Here is a 17,868-nt window from a genome sequence, read left to right on the forward strand (position 1 = left end):
GGCTGAGAATAATTAACTAAGAGTTGAGTTCATGAGTATATTGAAGCCACACTTAAAATTTTTTTTGAAGTGAAACTTCTTATGGGAGGGTTTTGAAATCTCGATCGGCAACCTTTTTGGTAACGCTCGCTCTAACGTAGTAAGTAAGAGTGAGAGGCCTCCGGGAATCAAGCGAGAGTGAGACGGACTACCTTACGTCTCGTCTATCGGGCGAGAGTGAGAGGCCTTCGTGTATCGTGCGAGAATGAGACGGAAGACTTTCTGTCTTTCATGTCATTCTCTGCGTTCAGGAGGCCTCGCGATCGCGGAAAACAGCTGTTGGTTTCTAACACAGTGATCATAAGCAACGTATTTTGTTTTTGTGCGTGTCTTCATTACTTAAATCGAGAGTTTTGTGCAAATATGCCGAAGTCGGGTGCTGAAAGGACAAAACCGTGGCGGGAGAAAAAACGGGCGAGTGAAGGAATTGATCAGAATAGAAAACGGTAAAAAAGTAAAACTGAAATTGAACGAGATAGTAGGGAACGGAGGCAAACACGTGCTAACCTCTTACGTGACAGTGTGGACGATAGTGTAAATAATCCAGAGAATGAACTATTAGCAACGACTTCGACTCATCCTCGTCCTGATTGTGATGTATATCGTGGTGATCGATTACAATATTCAGACTTTAATAAGTTTGAAACTGCACATAAGAACTTTCACCGTGATTTTATAAATAATCCATTCGGTTTTACGTGTTGTGTATATTATAGATTATGGTTTAAAAATGACTTGAAGACTCTATCCGTTGAAAATGAAATTCGTATTCAACAAAAATTTCCAGAATTCAGAAGTAATAATGAGCTGGCATGCACCAGCTGTCACCAGGCTTTGAGGAGAGACAAAATTCCAACACTGTCGAAATTGAATGGCTTTGTATATCCCCCGATCCCTGCACATCTTCCGAAGTTAGATTTAGTGTCCGAGAGACTCATTTCTCCTAGAATTCCATTTATGCAAATTCGCAGATTGCGTCATGTGCATGGACAATTCGGAATTTTGGGGCAGGTGATCAATGTTCCAGTGGATGTCAATACAATGGTCAGTCACTAGCCCAGGAACATTGACGACGATCAATGTGTTTACGTTCATATCAAGAGAAAAAGAGAGTTTGTTCACCTTCACTTGCTGCCGTATACTCCAGTGGGAGCTGCAGAAGTTGGAGTAGAGCTGGACAAAATACCTATGATTATAGGTGGAGATTTTAATGTTAATTTTAATTCAGAGGATTGCAAGCCATTTATTCAGTTCTTGCAACAGAAATTGTCATTGGAAATGAACAATTCACCAATTGAATCGACTACACGCCATGGTACCACGATCGATGCAGTTTTCTCACGTTCCATCGAAAATTTGGAGTCAAGAGTCTTCATTACCTATTTTAGTTACCACAAACCTATCATTTCGTTCATGAAGAGTCTACCAGAGGATGAAGGTGAAGCTGATTGAGATTTAATTCATGATATTCATACTAATATTATTGTATCTTGAAAAAAGTATAATTATTATGATGAATACATTAATATTTACTATCAAGAAGTGTTTGACACGTGATTAAAATGATTCCTCTCCCTCTAAACATAGAAAATTAAATAATCCTAGCCGATCCAATCATTCAGTTTCACTTCTATCGCGCGTCTTCATGACACACCATTTTTTTTTTTTTGTGTATTTTAATATCATATTGTTTTAAATATTTCAGTTCCCAACAATCATCAGACGGATCACGAAATATTATTATTGAAACTGGACGTCACCCTGATCAGTTAAACACAAGGCATACTATCAATGTTGTGTAAGACTTTATTAATCGAATAGTACCAGACTATTTTATACTATTGCATCTATTGGAAATATGTGTTCTTCACATGTTAAACTACAAGACGGAAGTGAATTAATTATGATTGTAATATACATTTCACCTAATAACAAAATGGATCATCTCATTTCATTTTTACATGAAAGGTTATTTCCTTATAGTCAAACAGGTTCAATAATTCTTAAAACGAATAAACATAAACTACCATTATTTTTAGCTGCATATTTCAATGTAAATTTTGCAAGAGCTGAATCAATGCCATTAATGACATTTCTTCAAAAAGAATTTCAATGGCAAATCAATAACGATCCAAAAGAATCTACTACCAAATATGGAACAACAATAAATGCTGCATTTGTGAGATATCTTGATGGTGTTTCATCCAATACTTTCGTAACGTACTTTAGTTATCATCGACCAATCGTCACAGTAATACCGGCAGAGGAAAAATCGAATATAACTATTATTGAAGCCACAGATGAAAATATTTAAATTGTGGCAACTTGATACTAATATCGAATTTTTATATCATGTAAATAAATGTTTATTAAATAGAGTTACCATTTACTGTAAGAATCTCGTAATACTTCATTTTTTCATTAGGCTATGTTTAATTCCTGTAATAATATTATCTTTTTTTTTTAATTTAATTTAATTAAGGGGGGTGGAGGGGGATCTCAGTCTCACGGCTCCAGGGAGCAGTCCTCCTCCGTCAGGTCGGGCTGGGCGGGCTCCTCCCCGAGGATCCTGAGGGCCCAGGCATCCTCGACGTCGTATAGGGCGAGCACGTGCTCGCCGTCGGCCTCCAGGCCACGCGCCTCACGCCTCAGAGCGCGGACCCACCGCGCTCTCGGGGTGTCCCGCCCAACACCTCCCTCCCAAGGGGCTCCGGCCGGAAACAAAAGGAAAATAAAAACACATTAATTTTATATAAATAGGAAAATGAGCAAGGGAGGGGGTATTTTAGTAGAGGACTGATGCGAATGACAGAAAGGGTTTAGACGGGATAAAGAGATTGATTGATTGTCTTTATTTAGCTTTTTCCCTACATCATTTACATTGCGATTCCTCGCTCCATCATAACTTATAGTTCATCTTCACGAATTTCGCAACTTCTCGCTTAAACCCGGAATCGTTCAATTTCTTTATCTCCTGCGGCAATCCGTTGTATAATTTAATGCCTTCATACATCACATCATTTTGGCCGAAAGTCAACTTCATTCTATCATTCACAATATTCTGTCTTTGTCTTGTGGCTCGACTATTTTCCTTATCGACTACATTACTACTTACATTTTTCACCATCATTTTCCGTATATATTTCAGCACATTTAGCTTTATTCGTTGTTCCACACTCATCATCCCTAACGCTTCCAGCATGTCATATATTTTAGTTCTTTTCCGACATTGTAAAATTGACCGTGTTCAGATTTAAATCTGAAGACGGGGGGCAATCAGCCTCGTCGGCCAAATTCGGTTGACCTCGGGTCACCGACGAGACTGGCTGACCCATTCGTCACATCAGCCTCAGTCTTCGTCTTTTTTTGCCAGTGGAACGACCCATACGACCAAATCTTTAGTGTTTTTTTGTACGGTTAATTTTCATCATTGTTATATTCACCCACCGGTCGGACAATTAAACCAACGGTGTTTCGGTTGTAGTTTACCGGTAATTACCATCGCTTATTTATTTTTTAATAAAAACCAAAACCCCATAATACATTTATAATTATTCTCCCCATAACAAATCCCGCCCCCAACCACGTCCATCGGAAAAATATTCTAATTCCAAACATTGGTCCTTCGAGCCGGATCGGGGGCCGGAACGGGAGTGTTGTGAAAAAAAAACCGGTAAAAATCCAGCGGAAAATTCGCCTCGTGCTAATTAAAACGTGCATTAGGGGTTCGCTTGACCATTCCCACGGACTCGGGACATTCGGGAATTTTCTAAGTCTTGTGCGTGTTAATTGGTTTCGGACAGTTTTCGGACAGTGCTTTATCCTCGGGTTTGTTTACATCTGTAAACCAACACCTCATACAACCCAACCCAAAAACATCGGTTGTATCGTAGTTCGAGTGCCATCGTGAAAACATTCGGCCCACGAGGTACCCGCTACATCAGTGTCTCGCAAACTTTTTTAGTCTGCGGCACGCTAACTGAGGATTTTTTTTCCGCGGCACACTAAGCTAAATAAATTTTCGGAAGAAAACGTATATTTAAAAATAATTTAAAAAATTTGTTTTACAAATAGGTACATTAATTAATATTTGGTACAATAGAAAGGAAAATATTTTTATTTTAAGCTTAATGTGATGGATGGGCTTGTTTCTGGGAACAAATTTGCATTATTCGTGGTTCGAAGTTAGTCAAACACACTCGCATCTCTCCATCAATCATCTGAAGTCGCTCACGTTTTTTAGATTTAATTTCAGTCAATGAAGAAAATGCAATTTCGCAGAGATAAGAGGAGCCAAATGGTAACAAACTTCGAAGAGCTTTCATGCTCAATTCTGGATATTGATTTTGAAGAGAGATCCAAAACGTTGATAACTCGAGTTCTGCGAAAGAAGCTTTGTGCACCAAATCATTTTTCAGGTCGATAAAATCCTCTTCTTCTTTTATTGAGAATGAGCTGTCCGTGCAACCTACAAAGGGGTTGACCACCCATTCGTCTTTTTTCGAATTCAGAGATGGAAAATATTTGACGAATGAAGAGGACAGATTTTCAAATGTAGTTTGAATTTCTTTTGATATTTTATGTTTAATTGTTGATGTATTGACAGTTGGAAGAAAGTCAAATTGCAAATTTTTAGATTTTTGCAACCACAGTTTCAGTTTTTCTTCAAAAGCCTTGAGTTTTCCGGTAATGCTAATGATGTTTTCCTTGGCTCCTTGGATGCTCATATTCAGTTTATTCAATTTTTCAAAAATGTCATTCAGGAACGAAACTTCAAGCCACCAATATCGTCATGCAGAAAATCGACTTTATCAGTATTGTCTGTCTCGAAAAATGAAACAATTTCTGCTCGCAAAAGTATCACTCGTTCGAGAACTTTTCCTTTCGAGAGCCACCTCACTTCAGTATGATACAACAAACCTTTATGATCGGATTCCATTGCTTCACATAATGATGCAAAAATTCTTGTTCGGAGTGCGTTTGACTTAATATAGTTGACGATCTTAATGACTTCCTTCAATGTTTGGCAAAGTTTTTCTGGAAGGGATTTGGTTACCAAACCTCTCGATGAATCATACAATGCACAATTTTCACATTCGGATTAATTTTCAACACATGAGCGACGAATCCTTTTTTGCGGCCTTGCATTGAAGGTGCGCCATCGGTACAGACACTGATACAGTTTTCCCATTTAATTCCTCTTGATTCAATATTTGTATTTACCAGTTCGAAAACGTCCTGTCCTGTGGTAGTTTGCTTCAGCTCCGAACAAAAGAAAAACTGATTTTGAATCGATCCGTCTTTAATAATACGGAGGAATGCTAATAGTTGAGCTTTATTACTAATATCGGTAGATTCGTCGACTTGAAGAGCCCATAAATTCGACATTTTGTCTTGATTATTCGCAAAATGCTCTTTGAGTTGTAGTTCAATATCATCGGACATACTTTGAATTCTACGCGCAATTGTATCACCTGATAACGGTATTACTTTTACACGTTCAACAGCTTGTGTTCCAATCATGGCTTTAACAGCTATCTCCAACGAAGGCAAAATGATATTTTCAGCATCAGCATGAGGCTTTTTCTTTTTTGCTAATAGTTGGGCAATTTCATAGCTTGCGATTTGAGCTTTTTCTGGTACCGTACATAAATTTTTGAATCGTTTGGCTTGGTTGTATAATTGTGAACGAAGGTTCTCGAAATAAGATTTCTCCTTGTTTATGTACAATGGATGTTTTTTTTCAAAATGTCGTCTAAGTTTACTCGGAACCATCGCTTCATTGGAAAGAGTTGTAGAACACAACATGCAAACGGGCAAAGAATTATCTTCTTTGGACGGAATGAAAGCAAACTCTATGTATTCATCATTGTATTTCCGCTTTGCTGAAACTGTTGAAGATGTGACCTTTGCGTTTTTTGTAGTTTTGTCAGAGTCCGGACTTTCAGAACTCTTTGTTTTGATAACGTATTTGTCCATATTGGGTCTGTAATTAAGTAACAAGTAAGTAACTGAAATGAATACCTTCTTATATTCAATATTGTAAGAAAAAAAATTTTAAAAGTATCAACGCCTGTTTAAGAAGTATGTAACTAGTTTATTAATTATATTAAGAATAAATATAGTTAATAAACATGGTCACTATTTAATTATTTGCACTCACCTTGATAATAAAGAAAATCAAACACAAACACGTGGTAAAAATAAAAAATCAGAACACAATTTAGCAAACGCAACAATACTCGTAAAACGAAAAACACAATGAGAAATTTTGAGGGGAATTGAAAAGTCACGCCACGGAGCAAAATGAAGCGTTGTCAAGTGGTACGTTGAGTGGGGGAAAATCCACGCCAGTGCCTCTCTAAGCAATTCACCCTCGCTTGTGCATCTTGTTGTTTCGACAAAGTTTGGGAGGGCAAATACGAGTACCTGCGTTGTGGCTAATTTAGTTAAAATTAATTGACTACTTTTTGGGTAATTTTCTAGTTATCAGAAATCGGTTTTTAGATTAATCTCAGAATATCTAGTGCAACTTAGAAAATCTTTTGCGGCACGGTTGACAGTCTCCCGCGGCACACCAGTGTGCCGCGGCACACAGTTTGCGAGGCACTGCGCTACATCCATCCCCACTACGGACCCAACGGACAGCGGCGGCGCACAGTACTTCGACCCCAGCGCACAGTCGGTAACCCATCGGCCAACCCAAGTTACCATGGAGGATGATCAAGTAGAAGACATTGATTTCTGCGCCACGGAGGATAACCCAATAGCCGGAGGCTCCACTGCGTCAACGGAAACAATAGTGGAGAAGCAACGGGAATCGGATTTAACGGTATTTACCAATCCACCCAAATCGGAACCTCACGGAACGGCCCACCAGTCATCATCAACAAAAAGTGTTGCCCTCATGAGGAGTGAGGCGCAAATCGGCCTGCAAATACGGAGGCAATTGATGCTTAATGGGATTTGCGAGAGATTAACCCAATTGTCGGAGGACGAGGCATCGGAGGCAGTCCTCGAAGCGTATCAATCACAAGCCAACGCTTCATGGAAGGAGTTCTCAGATTACCACGAGCTCCTTCTCAGCGAAGCCCCACCGGAGATTTTGGATCACCAGTACCACACGGAGGACATCTACAGCCAGGTATCCTCTACCAATTTCAATATCGGCATCATCATCGGACAACTTCGGACCATTCTTGCCAGGCGGAGGCAGGGAACCCAATCCCAAGGTGCCACCGGATCCACAGAATTTAATTCGCTCACCCGAATTACTATTCCAACATTTGACGGAAAATACCACGACTGGAGAGCATTTGATGACTTGTTCACCAATCTGGTCATCAACCCACCAAGGATCAGCAATGCGGAAAAACTCACTCGGCTGAAGGCAGCTCTTCGGGGTAAAGCAGCCAGCCTCATTTCCAACATTGCCATTTCGAATGACAATTTCGCAACGGCCTGGGAAGCCCTGAGGAATCGCTATGAGAACAAACGGGTTCTCGTAGCCTCCCACCTCAACAGGATCCTGGCCTTGACTCCAGTCAAGGTCAAGACAGCCAAGGCCATCCAAACGGTCATCTACACAATCAAGGAAGCCATGCATGCTCTGAAAACCCTCGGAGCCCCAACGGAGCATTGGGACATCATCATCAGTCATTTGATCAGGAGACTGTTAGATCCGGATACACGGGAGAAGTGGGAGCTTAAGCTCGGAGATTCCAGAGAAATCCCAACTCTGGAGGAAGTTCTTAACTTCCTCTCTTCCATCGCTCGAGGGTTGGAAAACCTCGAGGGCGAAACAAAGACTCCATCCAACAAGACATCGGTCACTTCCACTTCCACCACCACGGCTCGGGTTCATCAAGTGTCGGCGGACATTCCTCAGGCACCCACCAATCATCCATCCAGCGGATCATCGGCCAAGCCAACTGCCACCAGCACCAGGGAAAGTCATTGTCCCTGCGGTCCATCGGTCGGCCATACACTCATCAAGTGTCCCACCTTCGTCCAAATGAAGCCATTGGACAGTAGGTCGTACGTCATGAGCAGTCCACGGTGCTTTAACTGTTTTAGAAGCCACAGAGCGGAGAGTTGCCCAGAGACTCAACGGTGTAAGGTTTGCCAGGGCAAACACCACACAATGATCCATGAAGGATCACCCGGAGCTCCAAACGCAGCTCGTTCAGCCACCACCCAGTCAACGAGCTCAGTCCAACGTCGGCTGGAAAAAGCGGCCAGTCAACCACCAACGGCACCAAGGCCACCACCAGACACGGCTAGCACCAGCGGATCGGGTGAATAAAAATTCCATTGTTAATTTTTATTACAACTTCTCACCTGGATCTTCTTGATAGACTCATCCAAACCACCATCAACAGCACGTGGTACCACGGCGGAATTGATTCGGTCGTCTATCGAGAACCTCACAGTTGTGAGACCATCAGCGGCGGTTCACCACTCATCCAAGACGGTCAAAACAGCGCACTCAATTCAATCTCCATCGGACTCCAAACCACAGCTGGTGCTCTTGGCAACGGTACGGGCCAGAGCATCTACTCCAGGCGGTTTTTCGCAACCAGCGAGAATCCTCATCGATCAGGGCTCAGAGTTGTCATTTATCTCTGAAAGCCTGGTCAAATTGCTCCAACTCCAACGGAAGGCGGCGGTCATCAATCTAATCGGCATCGGCTCCACGGACTCAGGTCGCACAAGAGGCTTGGTGTCTGTTATACTCCACTCCAACTTTGACAGTCAGTTTGTCAAAATACGGGCCCACATCCTCGGCAAACTCACAGCGAAATTACCCTCTATTTCCTGTGAGTTACCGTCCATCGGCGAACTCCAACACCACCAACTGGCGGATCCAAGTTTTGGAAAATCTGGTCCCATAGACGTCATCATCGGTGCAGATTGCTACGGCCAAATCATCGGAGACCACGTGATTAAATCAACGGATAATCAACTCGTCGGCCAGAACACCACCTTCGGCTGGATCATTTCGGGACCAGTTTGTTGCTCAGGCTGTTCGACCAAGGTCTCTCTAACTGCAGTACGAGAGACTCCGAACGAGCAACTGCTGGCACTTTTGAAGAAGTTCTGGACCCAGGAGGAATTGCCAGCTCAGAGCAATAACCCCCTCACCCAGGAGGAGCTGGAATGCGAGCAACAGTTCCAATCCACCCACACTCGGGATCCAACGGGAAGGTATGTCGTCAGACTACCCTTTAAATCATCGGCCAATTCTCTTGGGGTCTCAAAACCCAAGGCTTTGCGGCAACTTCACCAGCTCAGCGGCAAACTCCAAAGAAACTCCATCTACGGGAAGCTGTACCGAGACTTCATCCCAGAATATGAAGCTCTTGGACACATGCAGCGAGTAGTGGACACCACGGAACCATCTCCAGCATACTATCTGCCACATCACGGAGTGCTCCGGCCAGATAGCACAACAACCAAGCTTCGGGTTGTATTCAACGGCTCCAGTCCCACCTCAACCGGTACGTCACTTAACGACATCCTCCACGTCGGCGGGAAACTCCAGGTAGACGCTCCAGACGTGCTTCTCTGGGTGAGAAGACACAGGTACGTCTTCGGCACGGACATTGTCAAAATGTTCCGGCAAATTAGGATCCACTCGGACGACTGGAACCTCCAGCGTATCCTCTGGCGTGATGAGAACCAACTCATCACGTTCCAACTCACCACGGTCACCTACAGCCAAACATGTGCTCCATGGTTAGCTCTTCGAGTTCTCCAGCAGCTCACGGCGGACGACGGACATCGGTATCCAAAGGCGGTACCCTCACTTTCCAGAGGCAGATACGTAGACGATATCTACGGCGGAGCGGATTCACCAGGGGAGCTGAGAGAAATAATCATTCAGCTCATCGGGCTCTGTAAGGCGGGCGGCTTCCCCCTTCAGAAATGGGCCAGCAATTGTCCGGAAGTTCTCAGCCAACTTGGGCTGTTACCTCCATCATCCCCATCATCTCCATCGGAGCTTCAGGAAAGGGAGCAGGTCATCAAGGTGCTTGGCTTGTGCTGGGACTCACACCAAGACAACTTCCAATTCAAATCACAGCCCTTCTCCACCAAACCAGTAACCAAGCGGCTCATCTTATCGGAAATCGCCCACATTTTTGATCCATTGGGCTTCATCTCTCTGGTAACCATCAGAGCCAAAATTATTATGCAGGAACTGTGGCTCATCAAGGTCGGTTGGGATGATCCACTTCCCATGTCCACCATCAGACGCTGGAATCAGTTCAGGGAAGAACTAAGCCACGTCAACCTCATCGCAGTTCCTCGGTGGCTCCAACTTGACTCCACGGTCTCCAACCTTCAAGTCCACGGCTTTGCGGATGCCTCCAACCTCGCCATCGGAGCGGTAGTTTATCTTCGTACGGAAAAACCAGGTACGGCTCCAGTCATCTCTCTGGTATGCGCCAAGACACGTGTTGCCCCACTTAAGAGAGTGACTATCCCCAGACTTGAGCTAACAGCAGCGGGGCTGCTGACGGAGCTCACCTCCTACGCCATCAAACAGCTGGAGCTAACTGAACCAACCATCTTCCTCTGGACGGACTCCTCGGTGGCTCTAGCATGGATTAAGTCTCATCCATCTCGCTGGAAAGAATACGTGCAAAACCGTGTTCTAAAAATCCAAGAGGCCATACCTAACGGAGAATGGCTTCACATCAGCGGAACGGACAACCCAGCAGACTGCGCCTCACGGGGGCTATCACCGGAACAACTCCATCACCATCCACTATGGTGGAATGGGCCACCATGGCTCGTTTTACCTCCACATCATTGGCCAGTCTCATCGGTCGGATCCACGGCGGCGGCGGCGCTTGAAGAAAAGCCATCCTCAGCACATCCAGTTGTCATCGGCCCTCAGGAGGGCAATGAACTCCTAGAGCGGCACAACGACCTCAACAAAATTCTAAGAGTAACGGCATTCGTCAATCGGCTCGGACGGCGGCTACGGCGAATAGAAGTTCCAGATCAACGGTTTGCCACTCCAGCAGAAGTCGAAGAAGCTAGACTTTTCTGGATAAAAAGGATACAGCACCATCACTTCCACGAGGAGATCCGGATCCTGGTAAGTGGCAGAAAATTACCAAATACATCTCCAATGTCTAGGCTAACTCCTTACCTAGACCACCAACAAATCTTACGGATCGGCGGCCGGCTCCACAATGCTCACCTGGACTTTGAGGAGATCCATCCAGCGGTACTCCCACGACATTCCAGATTCACGGATCTGGTCATCGGAGATGCACACCGACGGTCGCATCACGGCGGAACCCAGCTCACCCTGGCCTTTACCAGGCAATTGGATCATCGGCGGTAGAGCTCCTGTGAGAACACACATCCATCAATGTGTTGTCTGTGTTCGCAACAGAGGAGAGCTCGCTCAACAACTGATGGGTCAGTTGCCACCACCACGTATTCAACCATCCAGGCCATTCACCCACACTGGAGTCGACTTTGCTGGCCCACTAAATATACTTCGGTGGAAGGGATCGGGCCATCGGGCCCAGAACGGCTACATCTCGGTCTTCGTGTGCTTCTCCACCTCAGCCATCCATCTCGAAGCGGTCACGGAATACACCTCCCAGGCATTTATCGCAGCCTACAAACGGTTCTCGGGCACACGAGGAATCCCAGCCTCAATCACCAGTGACAGAGGGCTGAATTTCATCGGCGCCAATCGAGTCCTGAACGAACTATTTGCTCAGGCCTGAGCCGCATCGGATCAGATTCGGGCTGCTCTAGCAGCAGACGGAACAACCTGGCATTTCCATCCAGCAGGCGCTCCACATTTCGGCGGAAAATGGGAAGCGGCTGTTAAATCCGTCAAACACCATCTCCAAAGGACAATTGGGACCGCAACTCTGTCCCTAGAAGAACTTACAACTCTTCTGGTGCAGATCGAGGCAGTTCTCAATTCTCGGCCCATTGCACCTACCTCGGACGATCCAGCGGACACTTCAGTGCTCACCCCAGGGCGCTTCCTCATTGGCGGACCCATTACCACGGTTCCGGAGCCATCACTACTCGAGGAAAATATTCCACGCCTCGACAGGTGGCAATTCATCACCAACAGGGTGCAAGACTTCTGGCGACGATGGTCGCAAGAATGCATCCACCGTTTCCATTCCAATCCCAAATGGAAATATCCAAGAGCCAACATCACCATCGGATCGGTCGTTCTCATCTCGGATGAGAGATTTCCACCGTGTAAGTGGCCACTTGCACGGGTCCAGGCGGTTCACCCTGGCAATGACGGACTCATCAGAGTTGTGGATTTAAAAACGGCCACATCAGAACTCCAGAGGCCTATCCACAAGCTCTGTCTCCTACCCATCGACAACGGACATCCAGACCAACCTCCAGCGGACTCAATTCGTCATTCTGAAGATGGCGAAGGCGGGCGGAATGGTCAGATTTAAATCTGAAGACGGGGGGGCAATCAGCCTCGTCGGCCAAATTTGGTTGACCTCGGGTCACCGACGAGACTGGCTGACCCATTCGTCACATCAGCCTGTCTTCGTCTTCTTTTGCCAGTGGAACGATCCATACGACCAAATCTTTAGTGTTTTTTTGTACGGTTAATTTTCATCATTGTTATATCCACCCACCGGTCGGACAATTAAACCAACGGTGTTTCGGTTGTAGTTTACCGGTAATTACGATCGCTTATTTATTTTTTAATAAAAACCAAAACCCCATAATACATTTATAATTATTCTCCCCATAAAAAATGCCGCCCCCAACCACGTCCATCGGAAAAATATTCTAATTCCAAACAGACCGCATTGCGCGATTTTGTATTTTTTGCAATGTTTCTATACTTGTTTTGTTCATTGTGAATAGAATTGTGCTGGAATATTCGAAATGGGGCGCTATTATACTGTCAGACAATGTTTTTCTCGTTATCATACTCAAGTTAATTCCCACCCTACAAAACACCAATTTTCTTGCCGATTTTTTTGACCAAATATTCCTGGTGTCCTTTAAACGTCAGATTAGCATCAATCATTATTCCCAAATATTTAATAATAAATACTCTTTCGACATCCGTTCCATCTTCACTTTTTAGCTTTATGTTTTCACTTATCTTTTTCCGTTTATGGCTCAATACCATAAATTTCGTCTTCATTACATTTATTTTCAATTTATTAATTCTTAGATACTTCTCTATACCACATAATGATTGATTCAGCTGTTCTTCTATATCTCTAGAGCTAGTTCCTTTGCTATAGATCACCATATCATCGGCAAAAAGGCATATTTTGCAGTTTAATGAGCCACACCTCTTAACAATATCGTTTATATAAATTAAAAATAGCAATGGTCCCAATACAGATCCTTATGGTACGCCCGTCGGCACTTGAATTGTCTCCGATTCGCTGCATCCATAATATGTTGATTGAGTTCTGTTTTCCAGGTACGAGTGAAACCATTGTAGTACCGTCTCTCCTATGCCATACCGTTCCATTTTATTCAATAACATTTTTCTATCCACTGTTTCGAAAGCTCTTTTCAGGTCTATAAATATTGCTCCCACAATAAATCCATCACTTATATATTTCTTCCACTCTGATACCACTCCCTGTACTGCATTTTCACAACATCTACTTTCTCGGAATCCATATTGTTCATATACAAATAGATTATTTCTCTCAAAATATTCTATGAGCTGCTTCGAAACTATTTTTTCTAAAATTTTCTCGTATTGCGGGAGTATATTGATAGGCCTGAATTCATTAATTTTTCTTGTATTTTTAATTTTCGGTATTGGAATTATTTTTGAATGTTTCCATTTGCTTGGTACATATCCTCTGGTGAGAGATTGATTCATAATTTCTCGTACATTTATTCCTATACTTTCAATTATCAACTTAATCATTTTTGTGGATATCCCATCTCTACTCCCACTTTTGTTTGGTAATTCTCTTATGATTTGATCAAATTGCGCTTCAGAAACGGGTTGAAATTTGTTGAAACATTGGCTTGTGAATCTCTCATCGTTATATCGTATTTTTGCCCCTCGAATACTACCTACAATTTCCATAACACTGCTTACAAAATAGCTATTGAACTCTTTCGCAATATTGTCATCACCTTTTATTATCGCATCGTCATGATAGATTTCACCTGATAATTCCGCATCATTTGATTCTTTGATTAGCTGCTTTAGCGTTTTCCACATTGTCTTGCTATCAGACCGATTCTTGTCAATGTGTTCATCATAGTAATTTATCTTTGCTTTTCGAATTTCAGTCACAATATTATTTCTTTGGTTTTTATAATTGTTCCAGTCATTTACCTCCCCGGTATTTTGGGCTATCCTAAATAACCGTCGTCTCTCTTCAATTAATTTCTTAATATTAGTAGAAAACCATTGCTTTGAAATAGGATTATTTTTCTTAATAACTAATTTAGGTGGGGCTAAATCATCTAATATTTTTACAATTGAATCAATCATTGTCGTTGCTGAATATTCTAAATCCTGCTTACTTACAATGTTCCTAAGCTCACTCATTTCCCCAGCCAGTCTTTCTCGAAATAATTCACCATTAAAATGGTTAAAATTACGTTGCAAGGTTCTTCGCTTCAGGTTTTTAGTTCGCTCTAGTTCCAAGTCGAATTCAATTACAGCATGATCTGTTATCTGCAAGTCCTTAATCACTCTTGGATTTATTTGATTATTACAAAATAACAGATCAATGGTAGTAGATGATATTTCATTCATTCTGGTTGGTTCATTCACATACTGTTTCATCCCGAGTCCTGCAAAAGCACACAAAAATTTACGGGAATAGTATGAATTCTTACTGATACCAATGTTAAAATCTCCCACACAGATACAATTGTATTCATTTTTAAAATTTTCACATATGTCTTCTATATAATCTATAAAGTCTGATGTCTTGGCGCTTGGCGAGTGGTACGTTGCTATGAGAACCCCATTGAATTTCTCGGGTTTAATTTTGATTCCAATTGACCAACAATTATTTACAATTCTTTTATTTACAACTAATTTATATTGCACGTCCCTATGAATATACATCATTACACCTCCCATTGTCCGTTTCTCAGAATCGCATCAGTATTTGATAACCTGGTATACAAATTTCATGTTCATCTATTTTACTTGTTAATCTAGTCTCTGTCAGAACTAATACCGCAGGATTTTTTTGATCAATTATTAGTTCTCGTATCTCATTTATATTTCTCAGTAAACTTCTCGCATTCATGTATACAATTGACGTATTCAGTAACCTTACATCTATTCCAACCTAATTTTAAATACCCCTTTTCAAGGATTTTGCAATGCATATTTTCATTCACTTCAATTATAATGGTCATTTTCTTATATTTTTCTATCACCCATTTATCTTTTACGTTCACTTTTATCTGATCAGAGCTCACGTCAAACTTATTCTGTTTTACAATTATACTGCTCAATTCGTCATTTGTTTTCTTATCATACTCAATGTCCACGTTGGTGACTTTTAGTTTTGATATATAATGCTTTGGAGTTATCACTTTGTATTCCCCCAGCAATTGTTCACTCATCACATCAATCAATTTCTTTTTCTGCGTCTGATCCCTGCAATCGATGAAAAGTTTTCCTCTTGATGCTTTTTTAAATGCACGCACATCAATGGCAAGATCTGCAATATTTATATTATTTTTTACCGCAGACTCTGTCACTTCCGAGCTTACATTACCCGTTGGTTTTACTATTATGACTGAGTCGTGTACTTTTGTCTCAAATGTTTTGGAGGTTACATTGTGGTCTGTCACTGGATATACGTCATCATTATTGATTATTTCGGATTTATTGACACTCGTACTAGGCCCGTCGATAATCTCCATATCTGACACTATCCTAACCTGTTGAATCGAATGTTTTATATCCACTATTTCTTTTCTCAATACGGACATTTCTTCTTGGATTTTAACAAAAAGTAAATTAAATTCACTTTGAAATATCTCACTGATAAAAGTTTTAAAATTTGTTCCAAAATCATAGATGTTTTTCATTCGGTCAATTTCTTCACATAATCTGTCAACTTTTTCACTGATATGTACACCTCGCTCTTCATGCATCTCTCCCACATACTCCCTCATGCGTTTCCGTTTATGATTAATCGTCTGTGATTGATTGACATGTTGGGTATCGATAATTAAGTTTTCACTGCAAGGATCAATGGTGTGATCAGTATTGGGTCTGCGACTTTCCTCATGTTCAGCAACTTGATTTGCACTTGCACTCATATTTCTCCTGAACGACGATTTTGCGACACTTTTCACAATTTATTACCGCTGAGAGAACCATGATGGGGGTTAGAATTCCAAGTTCCCAATATTTTCACAATAACACAATACGTCAGGGTTAATGAGAATAATTAATTATCACAGTTTGTCAACCGCACACTGCACTTCAAGTTTCGTATGACTGTTAAAATATCAACGAATGTTATTGTTAGAAGGGTGTAGGGAATAATACTTTATGATTCCTCACTATAAACGTTAAAACAGTGAATATATTTAATAAGCAACGTAATATATAATTGGAGCACACTTTAACAACGTATTGACAGTTTCGTGGGTCCTTTTACTACTGGGCCGTTACAGGTGTTACACGTGACATGACGTCACACAACAGTCATGCGCAATGATAACTTTGCATTCCCAACAGTTATTCACCAGTTTTCATAAATTTCCCACGCAACAACTACACACGAAAACGTGCAGAGAGAGAGAGAGAGAGAGAGAGAGAGAGAGAGAGAGAGAGAGAGAGAGAGAGAGAGGGAGAGAGAGAGAGAGAGAGAGAGAGAGAGAGAGAGAGAGAGAGAGGAGGAGAGAGAGAGAGAGAGAGAGAGAGAGAGAGAGAGAGAGAGAGAGAGAGAGAGAGAGAGAGAGAGAGAGAGAGAGAGAGAGAGAGAGAGAGAGAGAGAGAGAGAGAGAGAGAGAGAGAGAGAGAGAGAGAGAGAGAGAGAGAGAGAGAGAGAGAGAGAGAGAGAGAGAGAGAGAGAGAGAGAGAGAGAGAGAGAGAGAGAGAGAGAGAGAGAGAGAGAGAGCCTCGTCCTTCGCATCCGCCAGCCATTTCGCGGCCCTGACGTAGGCCCGCTCCCTCCTGGTGGCCTGCATCTGGAAAATAAAGAACAAACAAATTAAAAAATTGAACCAACAAAACACGAATACGAAACACGAGCAAAAAACTAAAACAATAACCAAAAACGAAAGAAAAAATGAAAAAATACGTTTAAAAAAATAAACGCGAAATATGTACCCCGCGAAGGGAAGACATTCAGATAATATAAAAAAAACCTCCAAATACATTAAGACAGAGAACCCGCAGACGCGAAAATACAGAAAATTAAAAACCGCGAGAAAAACGCGACACACACAACAAACCGCGAAACACCACGAAAAACATGCAAAAATAAGGAGAAAAAACTTACCACCAAGCCAAAGTGCTCCTGGCACGCTCCTGCACATGTCACTTTCACCATGGTTATTATTTTTTTTAATAAAAAACGAAAAACACAAAAAAAAACACTAAAAACAGAACTACACTGTTGTCCTCGGCCTGTCGATGGTGAAAGAGGGCGAATAGTGGGACCTCACGGTTCATATAACTTTCGCCCCAATATTTCACCGTTAACCCTCTAAACCGTAAGTTCGAGGGAGATGAGGGTAAGGATATAGGTAGGAAAGACGAGGAAAAAGTCAAAATTGTTCTCTAAACGCTCTAAACAACTAGACGGAAAGAGACAATAAACGAAAGGATTCAGGGGACCG

At 42.3% G+C, this 17,868-nt stretch overlaps 2 protein-coding genes and 1 long non-coding RNA gene across 5 annotated transcripts; 1 reads left to right on the forward strand and 2 right to left on the reverse strand.

The window, feature by feature from the left end:
* Window positions 1-303: 303 nt before the first annotated feature.
* LOC135164170 (uncharacterized) lies at window positions 304-2,437 on the forward strand. Its single transcript, XR_010299247.1, has 2 exons — window positions 304-1,477; window positions 1,745-2,437. It is a non-coding gene; the product is annotated as an uncharacterized LOC135164170 (long non-coding RNA).
* Window positions 2,438-2,574: 137 nt separating this feature from the next.
* On the reverse strand, window positions 2,575-16,172 carry LOC135164322 (SCAN domain-containing protein 3-like). 3 transcript variants are annotated; one of them, XM_064124562.1, is made up of 2 exons: window positions 14,576-16,172; window positions 2,575-6,025 (listed from the first exon to the last, which is right to left on the reverse strand). In XM_064124562.1, the coding sequence occupies exons 1-2, from the start codon at window positions 15,137-15,139 to the stop codon at window positions 5,984-5,986; spliced, it is 606 nt and encodes a 201-aa protein (XP_063980632.1). In that variant the 5' UTR covers window positions 15,140-16,172; the 3' UTR covers window positions 2,575-5,983. The 3 variants fall into 2 exon arrangements, 2 of the variants coding, with proteins under 2 accessions (XP_063980632.1, XP_063980631.1); XM_064124561.1 differs by lacking the exon at window positions 14,576-16,172 and adding an exon at window positions 6,203-6,454.
* Window positions 3,809-4,978, reverse strand: LOC135164765 (protein FAM200A-like). The gene is made up of 3 exons (XM_064125421.1): window positions 4,960-4,978; window positions 4,235-4,507; window positions 3,809-3,879 (listed from the first exon to the last, which is right to left on the reverse strand). The coding sequence occupies exons 1-3, from the start codon at window positions 4,976-4,978 to the stop codon at window positions 3,809-3,811; spliced, it is 363 nt and encodes a 120-aa protein (XP_063981491.1).
* Window positions 16,173-17,868: the final 1,696 nt, after the last annotated feature.

This window comes from Diachasmimorpha longicaudata, chromosome 7 (assembly GCF_034640455.1).
Source record: "Diachasmimorpha longicaudata isolate KC_UGA_2023 chromosome 7, iyDiaLong2, whole genome shotgun sequence".
Classification (NCBI taxonomy): domain Eukaryota; kingdom Metazoa; phylum Arthropoda; class Insecta; order Hymenoptera; family Braconidae; genus Diachasmimorpha; species Diachasmimorpha longicaudata.

Coding starts and splice junctions, on each gene's coding strand:
- LOC135164765 (XM_064125421.1), bottom strand. Junction 3,880..4,234: donor TGATGGAGAGATGCGAGTGT/GTTTGACTAACT, acceptor GTTGGTTTACAG/ATGTAAACAAACCCGAGGAT.
- LOC135164322 (XM_064124561.1), bottom strand. CDS start 6,018: ATGGACAAATACGTTATCAAAACAAAGAGTTCTGAAAGTCCGGACTCT.